This window comes from Cuculus canorus, chromosome 4 (assembly GCF_017976375.1).
Source record: "Cuculus canorus isolate bCucCan1 chromosome 4, bCucCan1.pri, whole genome shotgun sequence".
Classification (NCBI taxonomy): domain Eukaryota; kingdom Metazoa; phylum Chordata; class Aves; order Cuculiformes; family Cuculidae; genus Cuculus; species Cuculus canorus.
The window spans coordinates 78,287,395-78,301,504 of NC_071404.1; the positions used below are offsets into that span (position 1 = coordinate 78,287,395).

The 14,110-nt window shown below is 44.9% G+C and overlaps 2 protein-coding genes across 3 annotated transcripts in view; both read left to right on the forward strand.

Moving 5' to 3' along the window:
• Window positions 1-249: 249 nt before the first annotated feature.
• DCK (deoxycytidine kinase) lies at window positions 250-11,562 on the forward strand. Its single transcript, XM_054065591.1, has 7 exons — window positions 250-351; window positions 1,916-2,034; window positions 5,101-5,294; window positions 6,075-6,222; window positions 7,629-7,744; window positions 8,228-8,327; window positions 11,423-11,562. Exons 1-7 carry the CDS (start codon window positions 282-284, stop codon window positions 11,447-11,449), a joined length of 774 nt encoding a protein of 257 aa, XP_053921566.1. The 5' UTR covers window positions 250-281; the 3' UTR covers window positions 11,450-11,562.
• Window positions 11,563-13,625: 2,063 nt separating this feature from the next.
• The window catches only part of SLC4A4 (solute carrier family 4 member 4), a 199,524-nt gene continuing 199,039 nt past the window's right edge, over window positions 13,626-14,110 (forward strand). The window contains exon 1 of one of the 2 annotated variants that reach the window (XM_054065581.1): window positions 13,626-13,646. The gene's annotated coding sequence lies outside the window, so the exon portion shown is untranslated. Of the gene's footprint in view, window positions 13,647-13,745; window positions 13,883-14,110 lie in introns of those variants that run through there. The other variant, XM_054065583.1, reaches the window with a different exon arrangement.

A 14,110-nucleotide genomic window follows, 5' to 3' on the forward strand; every position in this document is an offset into this window, starting at 1 on the left:
TTCGTTGAGCGCGCGCCGCTCCCGCTCGCGACGCTCCCCCTCCCCCCCCCCCCGCCTCAGCGCGCGACGCTCCCGCTTGCGACGCTCCCCCCCGCCCCTCCCGCCTCAGCGCGCGCGCCCCTCCCCCTCGCGCCGCTCCCGCTCTCCGCCCGCCTCAGCGCGCGCCGCTCCCGCTCTCCGCCCGCCTCAGCGCGCGCCGCTCCCGCTCGCGCCGCTCCGGCTCGCGCCCCGCGCACGCGCCGTCGGCTCGCGCCCCCCTCCCCTGCCCCCTCCCCCCCGCCATGGCCACCCCGCCGAAGCGCGGCAGGTGCGAGGGGCGGATCAAGAAGGTCGCCGTGGAGGGAAACATAGGTGAGTGGGAGGGGGACACGGCTCACACCGTCTCCTCCCCCCTTTATTTGCCCTCTCTGTTCCCCCGTTTCCCATCCCGCTCCCTCCCATTCCGTCTATCTCCTCGTTTCCTTCTTTCCCCCACTCCCCCTCGTTTTTTTCCTGCCATTCCCCTCATTTCCTTCCGTGTTCTTTCCCCTTTCTTTCCATCCCCTTTTCCTCCCCCATTACCTCTGGTCCCTTTGTCCTCCCAATTCTCCCCCTTTCATTCTATTTCCATCATTCCCCTTGTTCCGTTCCCTCCATTCCCTCTCTCCCCCGACCCATCCTCTCCATCCCCCTTATCCCCTCTGTCATCCACCCATTCCCCTCGACGTCCCCCAAATTCCACTCCATCCCCCTCATCTATCCCCATTCCTCTCCTCAGCTCCCATTCATATGTCTATCCCCCCTTTTCCCCTTCTCTCCATCTCCACCCCCTTCCCCCCCATACCCTCTGTTCGCCCTCATTCCCCTTCCTGTTCCCTCCACCCCTAATTTATCTTATTCTTCTTTATCCCCCCCATTTCCCTTTCACCCCATTTCTCTCTTTCTCCTCTGTCCCCTATTCTCTTCGTCTCTCCTGGTGCCTGGATGCACCCACAAGGTTTTCCTCACTTTTTCCCTGTGAAAAAGGCTTTTTGTCCAGTCAGGAGATATAAGGTGGCTGGACAGGCTGTGTTGTGCCAGCAAATAACTTCAGAAACTGCCCTGACACTGTGAGGATTAATGGTGGAGAAATGACGAGATTTGGGAAGGAAAAAAACCCTCAGTTTTCTGCTACAGTTTTTAATGAATTCATGTTTCAGGATGCCCTGAAGCCCTGGGTGCTCCCCTCAGTGACCAGGAGGAGCCTGGTTAGCGGCTGTAACCAGCAGGCAGACTTATAGGCTGTTGACCAGTTACTTCTGAGGTGTTCAGAGGGATTTTGGCAAGAGGCTGGGCTTAAAATTGAGGGCAGGAGCTGCCAGGGGTTTAGTTTGCTTAGTGATGGGTGTTTGAGGGTCGATAGCAAACCGGTTGGCTTCTCTCATGTGTAAGCGTCTCTTTTTGAGATTTCCTGAGCTTTTCCTTCCATTGGAAGCAGATTAATGACTTCTTTGCTTTGAGAAGTGACCGGCTCTATCTATGTTTGTCATCATTGCTTGTTTTTTCCTTCCTAAAATAACCTGGGAAGGCTGAAACATCACTCCTGAACCTGGACCACCGAGTCGTAATTTTTTCAAGTTAAAAAATCTAACAGTTGGTGTTTTAATTGAAAATGTTGCTCTAGATTTTAGATAATTGCTCTGGGCTGAGACTTGTTATTACTTCTCTGCTTAAACTTGGTTGTTGTAGGTACAAAATAAAAAAGAAAAAAACCCTGTTGGCCACTTAATTGGCCTGTGGCACACGATGGTCTGCGATTCATGTGCGCCGTGGACTTGAAAGTACCCGAGTATGGGAGACCCACTTATGGGAAGTGAGACTGGAGTGGTGTAGTAGTGAAATAATGTCACTGTCAGTGTGTTTTGACCTTTTTTCTTCCTGAATGCTTTTTCTCCAGCTGCAGGGAAGTCAACGTTTGTGAATATTCTCAAACAAGCTGATGAGGAGTGGGAAGTTGTTCCCGAGCCTGTAGCTAGATGGTGCAACGTGCAGCAGAGCGCTGAGGAGGATTGTGAGGTACGGGCGGAAGAATGGAGGGGAAACTTTCTAAAGTAAATTAAAACCCCAAACCAGTCGTCTCTCCTTCAGATATCGGAAGATCAGTCGGTCTGATAGAGTTGGTATTTTCTAAACTATGTACGACAGCAACGCTTTTCCTGTTTCTTATATCGTTCTGGAATCCTCAACATGGGAAGCATATGGAGCTGTTGGAACGAGTCCAGAGGGGACTACAAAGATGATCCCATACACCTCCCATACGAGGACAGGCTGAGAGAGCTGAGATTGTTCAGCCTGGAGAGGAGAAGGCTCTGAGGAGACCTTATAGCGACCTTCCAGTACCTGAAGGGGCTACAAGAAACCTGTGGAGGGGCTGTTTACAAAGGCCTGTGGTGACAGGATGAGGGGCAATGGGGATCAGCTGGAGAGGGGCAGATTTAGACTGGGCATTAGGAGCAATTTCTTCACCGTGAGGGGGGGGAGGCCCTGGCCCAGGGTGCCCAGAGCAGCCGTGGCTGCCCCATCCCTGGAGGGGTTGCAGGCCAGGTTGGATGGGGCTTGGAGCCCCTGATCCAGTGGGAGGTGTCCCTGCCTGTGGCAGGGGGTGGAACTGGGTGGGCTTTCAAGTCCCTTCCAACCCAAACTACTCTATGATTCTATAATGTTTGAGTTCCCGTTTTCTTGTCTGCTCAGTGTTTTATAGAATTCTTGCTATTCAACCCCGGGATGCAAATGATAATAGCAGTAAAAGCTTGTTCTATTCCATGTATAAAAGCAAGGGATGGGAAAAAGTTACAGAGAAGTTGCTTGTAGCAACTGAGAACTGACCAGATGAGGGTGGAGGGGTTTTCCAGAGTTAGACTGCTTTTGTTTTCTTTTTTCTTTCTTCCTGATACTGAAATAAATCCAAACACCAGGCTCTAGTCCTTTGAAGAACTAAGCTGACAAGCCAGTTTAATAGACTTGAACTTCTAGATTCAGATTTTTTTGAACTTACCATGGTGGGTTGGCCCCAGCCGGCAGCTGAGGCCCCGCACAAATGCCAGCTCACGTCCAGTGGGGTGGAGAAGAGAATGGGAAGAAGGCAGGACAGTTCATGGGTTGATATCAAGATAGTTCAATAAGCCAAGGGAGGAGGGAAGAAAGGAGCCATGCCAAGGTGCTTGCTTACTTCTTGGAAGCACAGCAGTCTCCAACAGGTTTCTGAGCAGCTTTGGAAGGCAACCCCTCCCCTCCTCCTCCTTCCAGTATCTGGGCTGAGTGTGGGATAGCCGTTTGGGTGGTGGGGTCAGTTGTCCCCGCTCTGCCCCTTCCAGCCCACTTCCTGCGGGCAGAGTAGGAAAGCGAGAAAGCCGTGGTGTTGTGCAAGCGCTGTTTAGCAGTAGCCAAATATTGGTAGGTTATTAACCCACAGACACAAACCATGTCACTGTGTGGGCACTTGGGAAAGAAGTTAGCTGCATACCAGCCAATCCTGTAAGCTAAATTTCCAATCCGTCGTAATCATCTCTGGAATTGGACTTAGTAATCCCCTCTTTCGTCCTTTGGTGTTGGCTGGTTTGCAGAAATAGGATGTACTGTGTGACTCCTAAAACTGGTCAGGAAACACTTACGAAAAGGTTCCTGAAGACAAGGCTGTACCCCATGTGTGAGTTGTTTGTGCGTGTGTTTGCAGGGATCTTTGTGTGCATTGCCAAGAGCTTCTTGTGATCCCCTCACTCTTGGGTAATTCACGCAGCACCGGCAGCAGCACCTTTGAAACCGCACTGTACTGTGCACTGGCTCTGTTTCCAGTAAGGATATCGTACAGCCTCAGCTGTGGAGCCTTTGCCCGGCTTTCCCTTCTGCTTTCTGAGAAAAGTTATTGGCATTCAGGATTGGTCATTGATTTTTTAATCTAGCTTAATACCAAAAAGTAGGCTTCCACTTTTCTCTCTTTAATAAAGCTGGCGCTTTCATTGCCCCACAGTACCAGGAAAGTAAGCATGGTAAAAGATTTGGGAAGTTCATTTTTTCATGTGTGTGTGTTTGTAGAAAGAAGTGTCTTACTACTCTTGTTAGTCCTTAGGAAAGCTGCGTCTCGAATACTTCGGATGGCTTCGTACTGTGCATCTTAATGCAGTGGTTTACAAAGATAGTGGAATCTTTTTCCAGGGGGTAGTTTTGTATCTTTTATTTCTTACTGGTGAGACTGATAAATTAGGATCCTCTGACTTGTGCAATGTCACCACAGCTGCATCTTCTCTACTTAGTTATGGAGTGGGGGGCATATCCTGGATAGTGGAACCAGCACTGTGGGGATTGCTCTTGGGTGCCGCTTGGACAGTGCCGGAGCGTGGTGCCAGGCACGTGTGGTTTACTCTTGTGGGGAACTAGAGATGAGAGGGAATTTGGAATTCCAGGCTCTTAATTGCTGTTACCCAGGCATTGACCTCTGTCTCTAGATTTTTGACAATAAATTGCTATTTGCATTTGGTGTAAGTGTAGTGGAAAGATTGTGACAGAAGCAGCCATCCTTGGTAGGCAGTGTTTTCCAGTGTGCAGCTTTCCGTTCCCATGTGCTGCAGTGGCTGTCTCCAGGCGCTGGGTCTCCTTTGGAGGCTGTGGCAGACCTTTGCCCTGGCCTCTATTTCAAATTGCCGAGGTAAGATGGGAGCGTAATCATTTCTTGAGGTGCTGCGTCAGCAGCTGCTGCGGTAAGAGCTGTAATTAATAGATGGTGAAACAAAGCAAACCCAGCTTTACACTTTAAGCTCCCGCTTGGCAGAGTGAAAGAAAGGGGCACGGATTTTTCTATGAGGTTGGTGACTTTTTGCACTGATAGGATGATGTTCTTTAAAGCTTGTAAATAGTGAGCAAAGTGTTTTGGTGCTTGATCATTTTGACATTGTAGAGTGCAGAGAGTTGCTCAGTGTCATGGGAGGAGTAACATTACTGGCGTTTATGCCCTTCATTACAAATAGGGTTGAAAGGTAAATGATGCAATTGTAAATCTGAACAGCTTTAATGTAGTAGAGCAGTTCTGTTTCACCTTAATTGTCCACCTTCTCAGCTTAAAGGGCCGCTGTATTTGTTTAATACCAGGAGCTGACTACATCCCAGAAGAGTGGTGGAAATGTGCTTCGGATGATGTATGAGAAGCCAGAGAGGTGGTCGTTCACTTTCCAGACGTATGCCTGTCTCAGCAGGATCCGGGCTCAGCTCAAATCCCTGGATGGCAAACTCAAAGAGGCAGAGAACCCTGTGGTTTTCTTCGAGCGATCTGTCTACAGCGACAGGTATGCGGGGCTGAAGTCCTTGAAGCAAACATCAACGTTCTCTGGTGTAAAATGCATAAATCTATAAAATGCAGGGTGTGACTGAGTTTTGTGCCTCCTTTTGTTGTAATTTTGATGTTGGTGTATCACAATAACCCCAATAAGGGGTTTGTTATCTTTCTCTTGCTAGTGTTAATAGTGAAGTACGATTCCTGGCTTAGGGCTTATAGTTTTGTTGTCTAATTGTGTGGTTTCTCATTCTCTATGGGTAAGGTTTTCGTGATTTGTGCGTGTATGTTTCCCTTCAAAGAAAAGAGCAGTAAGCATCAAGAGGAGTCAAGAGCAATTTCTGTCGTTCTCACTTAGTCTTTTCTTCTGTTATGCTTCTTGAAACAGGTCTAGCTATTTCATACTGCCATACCCTGCATTTATGGGTTCAAAAGGTTAGACTTGAAAATGAAATCCCATCACATAGTCCTTAGGTGTTCACCACGTTCTAATGTATCGTAAATAAATGACTGCAGTGCACAGACCAGTGGTGGTTTGTGGATTGTTCCTGAACAGATACCTGAGCTGCAAATGTTACTGCTTTCCACGGGCACTGCTCTGGGCAGCCGCAGCGGGCACAATTCCAGTCCAGGCAGTTACTGGCTGCTCAATTCCAGTCCAAGCAGGCCTTGAAGAAATTATGGAATTATTGTCCTCAGCTTCTGTTCTGGTTACTGTGTAGCACTTCAGACAAACTAACTGATGACTGTGTTTGAGCCCAGTTTTGTTGACGTACCTGTTTTGTGTGCACAGGTATATCTTTGCAGCTAATTTATACGAGTCTGATTGCATGAATGAAACGGAATGGACTATCTACCAAGACTGGCACGACTGGATGAATAAGCAGTTTGGGCAGAGCCTAGCGCTGGACGGGATTATTTATCTCAGAGCCACTCCTGAGGTGAGGAATAAAAGTTTTTGACCCCGCAGAGAATGAAAGAAAATGTTCTTTGCCTTGCCTGTAAAATCTGATCTTTGCCTACGGTTCAGTAGTATTCTTTTTTCTAAAAAAAATGTAGAGTTTAACTCTGGTTCTACACATCTTTCTGGTAAAAGAGTATACTTGTAGTCAGCTCCAGCAGGGTCACAGTTGTGTGTCGTTATGTATCACTGTATCTCTGGTTTAGGGACTGCTTTGAATGTCTTGGGCAAGGAAACTGGATAAATTCTCCTTAAAATGCCGCCTTCTCAAAATCTTGAGCCACCCTTGTTTTTCTCTGTGCGAGTCCTGACGATTAGAGTTCAGTTCAGACTGTAGTATTCCCCTGAAAGCTTGTGCTATGAATAATTCTGTCTGGAAATACTTTAAAAAACAATGTGCTTTCATATGTAGCTTGTGTATTCTTAAATAAAATATGATGATAATGATTTTTTAATTATAAGAAAAGAATAGATGATGAGCAAACCAGAAAATGCCACTGGAACTGAAAAGCAAAAAAGGAAAATACAGAGCGCTGTGATAGTTATAACAGTTTGCAGTTTATGTCACAGTTCATTTGGAGCATGGCGTGCGTGAGGCCCTTTCACCTGGAGCCATGGAGCTAAGCCAGATGAACGCACCCGCTGTGGGCTTGATGCCACTGGTTTATGACACTGCTTTGATCTGTGGGTGCCTAATATGTTTTAAAAGGAGAGAACAACATCATGAATGTGTCTTTGGATTATGAAACTTTAATGAACAAGAGAAAACATAAGAGTTGAGAAGAGCTCTAATTGCAGTAATTAACTTACAGGTCACTTCCGTGCTTCCTTATTTCCAACTCTCATGCTTCCAGCTTTGTTATTGTTGTAAACAGCTGTTTATGTGACGAGCTGGAGGCTCTCCGAGGTTTTTTTTTTCCCTTTGCTCACTAGTGAGGGCTGCTTTTTTTGCTCTTTAAGTTAAGAACATACGTGTAAACTACAAAGTACAGCAGTTTTAAACAGTTTCAGTTGTCTTGTTGTTGAAGTTTTGGGTGTGTTGAGAGCAGGAACAAATGATTTACTGTCGGAAATCTGTAATGAGCTTTAGAAATGACTGTCCATAATGTCCAGTTTACTGGGGACTTTTCCTTATATTTGAGAAACGCTGTGATGCATTTTGTCGCGTTATTCTTTGATTCCCTGTGTAGTCTGTGGGCTCGGCCAGCGGAACATGGCACGATGTTTCTGTGCTCATAAGACAGGTTGCGATTTGAATGTGAATCTTTGGCAAAGAGTGCCATGCTGAACACAGGAAGGGTTGGCAAAAAAAGCTTGAGCAGACTTGACTTCCTCTATGGGTCTTCAAAAGCAACATATTTATTTCTTATTATCTTTTGTCTTTAGAAATGCTTAAATAGGATTTACTTGCGTGGAAGAGATGAAGAGCAAGAAATTCCCATTGAATATCTGGAGAAGCTTCACTACAAACATGAGAGCTGGCTTCAGCATAGGACTCTGCGGTAGGGCTTGCTTCATGGCTACTTAATGATGGGTCAGTCTCTGTAAGGATATTCCATAATGCTTTTTCCACCTGTGAAATAGCAGTTTTTCCTGTGGTATGTCAGGTTAAACCCCAGGAATATTTCTGTCTCTCCTTCCTTAGTAGTATTGGCTTTACAACATGTTAACTTGTGCTAGAATATCCAGTGTGCCTTGAGCTCCTTCACGTAGAGCTCCGAATACCAGAGGATTCAGACAAACTCATTCTAATACAGAGTTGGACTGAGCTTCAGGTGCCGGGAAACAGAATGTTCAAGAATCAGTACTATATCCTAAGAGCCACGCTGTAAATTCCAACTGCTCTATGTTCAAAGCTCGTGGCTGTAATTTGTACATGCAATTCTCTTTGTGGGATTCTTAATGAAAATGCTGACAGCAACTTGAATGATGTATCCTTTTTTTTTTCACCTAGTAATATTTTCTCCATTCCTCTTCCAATACAGAACGGATTTTGAGTATCTACAGGAGATACCTATCTTAACGCTAGATGTTAACGAAGACTTCAAAGGCAAAAAGGACAGATATGATCACATGACTGAAAAGGTAAAGTTTCACAAGCAGAACAAAATCATGTTTGGGGTTTATTGCCAGCATGTCACGATGAATTCAGGCCATCTCTCACATCTCAAAGTACAGCATTCAATGGATTCAGACTAGACACAGAACTTGTGTTTCTTTGTGGTATTTCCTACACAGATTTTCCATTTAAAAAAAACGGGGTGGGCAAAGGAAATATTCCAGGCTTATTTGAGAAGACTTCCACTACTAGCTTTGTTTGCAGATATAATTTCTGATTTAAGTGACCCTCAGCTGTTTGAAAGAACTGTTATTTGCTACATCCTGCTTCTGTTATTGTGCAGGTATCCTAAGAAATGTGATGGGGGTGGGAAAGGGTTAGGATGGCTATTGAGGAGAGGAAGGAATGCTACAAGGTCTGAGTTGGATGTCTGGGGAAAAGCCTTCCTTGCGTTAGGAGTGAAAGCGTTTCACCTACAGTGCTGGTAAATAAAATCTTTGGCGCCGGATACTGTGCCAATACGGTAAAGAACTGTCAAAATGGCAAATTGAAGGATGACTTAGCTGAATGTAGTCGAATTTCAATCCAAGCAGTGACCTGATGGCATGCTGTTGTGGGTTTTGCTGGTATTTCTAGCTAAACAAGAAAGAGAACGGGCCCTTCTCACTTCTGGTTAGTGCGTCACAGTGAAGGGCAGTGCCGCTAATGCAAGCAGGGATGCTTGACTTTAAAAATGTACTTCCCTGCTTAATCGTCTTTCAGTCCGTAATCATCCTTAAGTCATATTTAAGTAATGGAGTTACTTTCAGATAATCAAGTCTAATAGTCTGCTGCAATCCTGCTCATTTTTAGCGTTGTTTATTAAATTGGCACTATTATTGCGGTTTTTCCCTTCAGCTGGGTTTGTTAAAGTGCTGCTCAAAATCCTTCTCAAAAGCAGTGGTCTGGACATAGTTCAGGGAGTGTTCTTCAAGTGTAGCTTTCTGCTTTCTTTAGTAGGTAATGCAGAATAGAAATCAGAAGTACTTCTTAGTTTTATGTTTGGAATTTAGTTTTGAATGTATGGAAACAATATTGTGTGTGATACAAAAAGAATTGAAGTTAAGATTTCTGTTTGCATTAAGAAGATCTAATCCTTAGCACAAAAAGGTGCAATATATAATTTAAAGCAAGACCAGACTATCAGCCTTTTAACTGCTCAGGTGTTTCTTGTTTGAGCCCTGATGGGATTCAGCTGAGGATGGAGTAACTTTTCTTTGAGCAGTTGCCATGAGTCACAGACCTCAGCAATGGTATGCGCACATTTTTCCACTTTTGGAAATGAATTGTTTACCTCACACGCAAAGCAGCTTTGTCCTTTGATCTCAGTTCATCCAATGAGAAGGAGAACTGTTCACCCGATTAAACCCCGCCTTCATGGTATTTGCTCTTTTAAAGCTTGTTAATTGATGGAATGGCAGCTGTGGACTGAACGTGCTTCCCATCTGCACCATGAGATAAGGCCAAGCTCGGGCACCTAAACAAGGATTCTGGATGAGTTTACTCCTGAGTAGCTGTCAGGATGTCTGGGAAGAGCCTTGACCCTGTGTTGGCCTTAATTTTTGGTATTTCTGAAGCGTAGTCCCAGAATGGCTGCTCTCTTTGTGAGGCTGAGTACTTCAGCTGTTAGTGTAGGCTCCTGTCCGGTGGGGACCCAACTCCTGTGTGCTTCCCTCTCCCCTGTCACCACACCCTAGACCTGTCCTGAAACGATTCCTAGTGCCTAAGCAGTGATAAGGCTCATCATACAGTGTTGCTCTTGCTTTCTAAAGTCAAAGGTGACGTCCTCATGATATCTTTCAGGTCAGAGTATTGGCACAGTTGTGTTCCCTTCTTTATGTGACGAGATTTGACCTGTCTTTTTTTTTCCCCATCTCCGTGAGCCGTGAACTAGGAGAGGGAGGGTCACAGCTGGAGAATGTGATCCAATATCTGTTTCCATTTCACATCGATAATTTGGACAAAACATTTAGAGATGCGTTCTGTGTGTGAGCCTTTGCCAGAAGAACAAAACGGTGTTCTGTAGTGAGCTGTCAATTCCTTTCTGTATGGCTGCGTAGCGTGAATGGGCAGAGGGGAGAATGCTCCCAGTTCAGGCTGTATCACGGCCTTGAACCCGAGAGATGGGAGTTGTGCACCCGGGTCGTGTATTTATTTGGTCTTCTATCCACCGGGCTGTTGCATTTGAAAAAAGGTGGCCTGCCACTTCTTCCTACCCCAGGTCTTCAAAGGGAGGGAGCAATTACTTTTTTCCTTCTGGGGAGAGGCCGTGACAAAAAGGCATTGCATACCTGTACCAAAAAGTGCTTTCTCAGCACGTTATCTTCCTGCAGCCCTTAGTATTCCCCTGGATTTAGGCTGATGTCTTGAGTGACCACTCTTGTAAGTGCCGTGCCAGCCCGCTGCATGGCTGGCTGCTTGTTCTGGATCCGGTTGTCCTTAGCTGCGTGAATTATTTGAGGTGCTGGACTGCGTCTTGGTGCTCTGGGTAGGATCATGAATTTCCAGCTCTGAGTTCCAGATAACATTTTATGGGCTGGAGCCATTTGAGCCACTGTTCAGATACTGGAAATGGAGTCCAACTGAACTCTTACGGCATTGTTCTACAGTATCGGATTGTTCTCAAGTACTATGGTTTTGCCAAGTATTGTTTTATTATTTGCCAGCCTCAAATTCCAGGGAACGCATTGATGAGATGCATCAACATTAAATATGAAGAGTTTTCTGATAGTTGGGGTGTGACGTGGTGCTTTCCAAATGACAGATCTTTTGAGGGGTTCATCATCTTCCTCATGGTTAGGTTATACCTGCTTTCAAGAGAATTTCTTTGTGAGGTGGGGCTGTGATTTAGGATCACAGGAGGAATGAGCATCGTTCCAGTGCATCTCTCTGCACCTGCTAAGTTCCAGGTTTTTGGCTGAAAAAGTTCTCGGTGGACAAAAAATAGCATAGCTGAGCCTAAGATTGTTTTTCCCAGTTCCTGTTTCTGTGAGTTGGAGTAAGGCAGCGGAGAGGTCATTGTTATTGCTGGCTATTTCTGTTGATAAATACTGAGATTGACAATATTTGTTTCTTTTTGCAGGTGAAAGAATTTTTGAGCACCTTATAATCCTCTTTGAAGCACAGGCAGAGTCAAACTGTTCCAAACATCTGTGCGATCAAAGTCTGAAGTACAGCTTCTGCTTTTATAGGAGGCCTCCGGAGAGGCAGGACTCAATCCCGTTGATTTAATTGTGAGGAACAAACAAACCTTGTGAATAGGGAAGCTATTAAATAAATCCGTAGGTCTGTTCAGTATTATGTTAAGTAACACACGCAAATTCTGAAGATACTAGAACTCTTGAGAGTTGCCAAATATCGTGCCTGTTTCTAATCGGACCAATAAGTTCTTCTGGAGTATTTTATTGAAGTTTTTAATTTATTTTGTGTCCGGTAGCTATTTAATTTTCCAGAGGTGGTGTGTTTATAGTTCTCGAGTGTTTTTCTCGGTGGAATTGATTTGTAATGGATGTCTCATCGCTCTGAGGAAGAAAATGATGCTAACTGTTTTTGCTGGTGAGGATTTTTAATATAACGTGAAATTTTATATTGTAAGGTATAAAAAAATGTCGCCTGACAATTTTGAAAGATTAAATTCTTCACAGAATATGCTGAATTCAATCCAAAAATATGGCTGAAATGGTCTAGATAGCAAGTAAATTATTATATCTGTCTTGATTGTGCCCTGCAAAGTAGGATATTGAGAGGCTTTTCATTCTCTGGCATGTTTGAGTGTTGTTTTCCCCATTGTTTTTAAGCTGTTAATGAAGCAGAGCTGGTCTTGCTGTTGGTGAGCCCTCCTTTCCTGTACAAGAGTGCATTTGCTGGATGGGCACCGTAAAAGGAAGAAGATGGTTTTTGCGAATGGCCTCCATCTGTAAATGACGTGTGTCTAAACCTTTCCTTAATCAAATTTTGGATGTCAGAGGTGCTTCCTGCTTTTGTTCCAGCTTCTTTGTTAACTGGCCCTTCTGGGCGCTTATATGAGATGCTGCAGTACTGGAAGTAGGCTGTCCGTTCTCTTCTTGTGGTGAGACGGGGAGAGCTCTGCTCCAGTGCATCTCATTTTATTGACCGAGCTCCTTGTGTTTCAGGTACGATAGAAGGAAATGATGCAGGGCACATGCCTCGAGTACTGGGTTTTATCAACTGCTTTGTTTCTGCGCTTTTAAACATACCTGAATGACTGCAGAGTTGGCTTTTGAATGCAACATTTTATTGTATAGCATTTTATTCTCTACTGTGGTGCCTATTTCACCTGGTCATTTGAGATGAACTTTCTTGCTTTGCGGTTGGAATTGCGCTGGCGTTCTCTAACCTTTGGCTGAAAAATAAAAGTGGTTGGAAAGACTCTGAGCACTTAATAGTGTTGGCTCCCTTGTCTCTTAAAAAATGTGATGTTGTGAATTGGTGGTACGTAATACCAAGGTGAATTTAACGTTGTGTATTCTACAAGTTCTCTGAGATTTCTGAAACACTGTGACTGGCTTCTGATGTTTTCCGTGTACGGCTTGTGGATTAGAGACTGGATTGTATAAAATGTCTCATATATCACTTACCGATCAGTAGAAGTGGTTTGTGTAATATTTATGTTACAGTGGAATGTCCCAATAGTTTGGTAGCAAATCTTGTTTCTGACTCCCAGGTTGCCCAGTAAAAGGAAAGGTTTTAAGATCTTTGCTCCAGAAATGAAGTGGGGTGGAATGGATGATGATTCAATTCGGATTTACTTGAAACACATCGTAGAAGCCTTTAAAACATTCTTGGCAGTGGTCTGAGCAGTAACAACTTATTTGACTAACAGTGCAATTATTCCTAAGTTTCAGCTGTCAAACTTGTGAATTTAATTACAGGAATCGGAATGACAGTGCTCACTGCAAGGAGTAAACAAGCCCAGAGTTCTAATAAAGCCTCCTTTTTAAACCCATCACAGAGCACACAGGAATTCTGTGGCAGGCTATCTGCGTCCCGCTCCAGAAAGCTTCACAGAATCTCTGACTGCCAAGTTTGGGTCTGAAGGAGCAAAGTCCTGACCAATTATGAGAACATTTTTAATTGCTGTGGAGAAAAAACAGCCCCAAACCCAGAACACCCACCCGCCCCAGGCTTCGCAGGGCTCGGGCAGTAGCGGGGCAGAGGCACGTGAAGCTGCGGTTACCGTATGTAGGACAGGCGCAGCACAGAGGACTGGAGATGTCCTTAGACCGTTCTGCCCGTGCGCCTGCTCAGACTTCACAGCTCTGACTGTACCTCAGCCTTTGGAATTTGTCAGTATCCTTTTCTTTGCTTAAATCTATTCCTGGGCTACCACAAACCTGGATTGTTGTGTTAGTTTCTTGCCTGTTAGAGATACGGAAGGTTTCTGAATTGGTTCCTGCTGTTTGGTGATGACGTTTTCTCGATCTTTGTGTGCTGTGTTTCCCTGGAGTAAGAGAGACTTGGATGGAACTGGCTAGAAATCCTTGCTTGTTTTAATCAAGTGTCATCGCGATCGGAAAAATCGGTATGTGGGGTTTGTAACATCTTTTCCAGTTAGGATACAGATGAAAATACTTATCAGTAGCGTTTGATTGCTGTGCAAATACATGTGTGAGCAATGGACACAAAATTGCCTCATTTGGTTTTCAGTCCTCGTAGTTGTTTTCTGTACAGCGGATCTTAAGTTATCATAGTATAAATGCTTCTTAGAACAGCAACCAATTTTGTAAGTAGAACTTGATTTTCTATAATT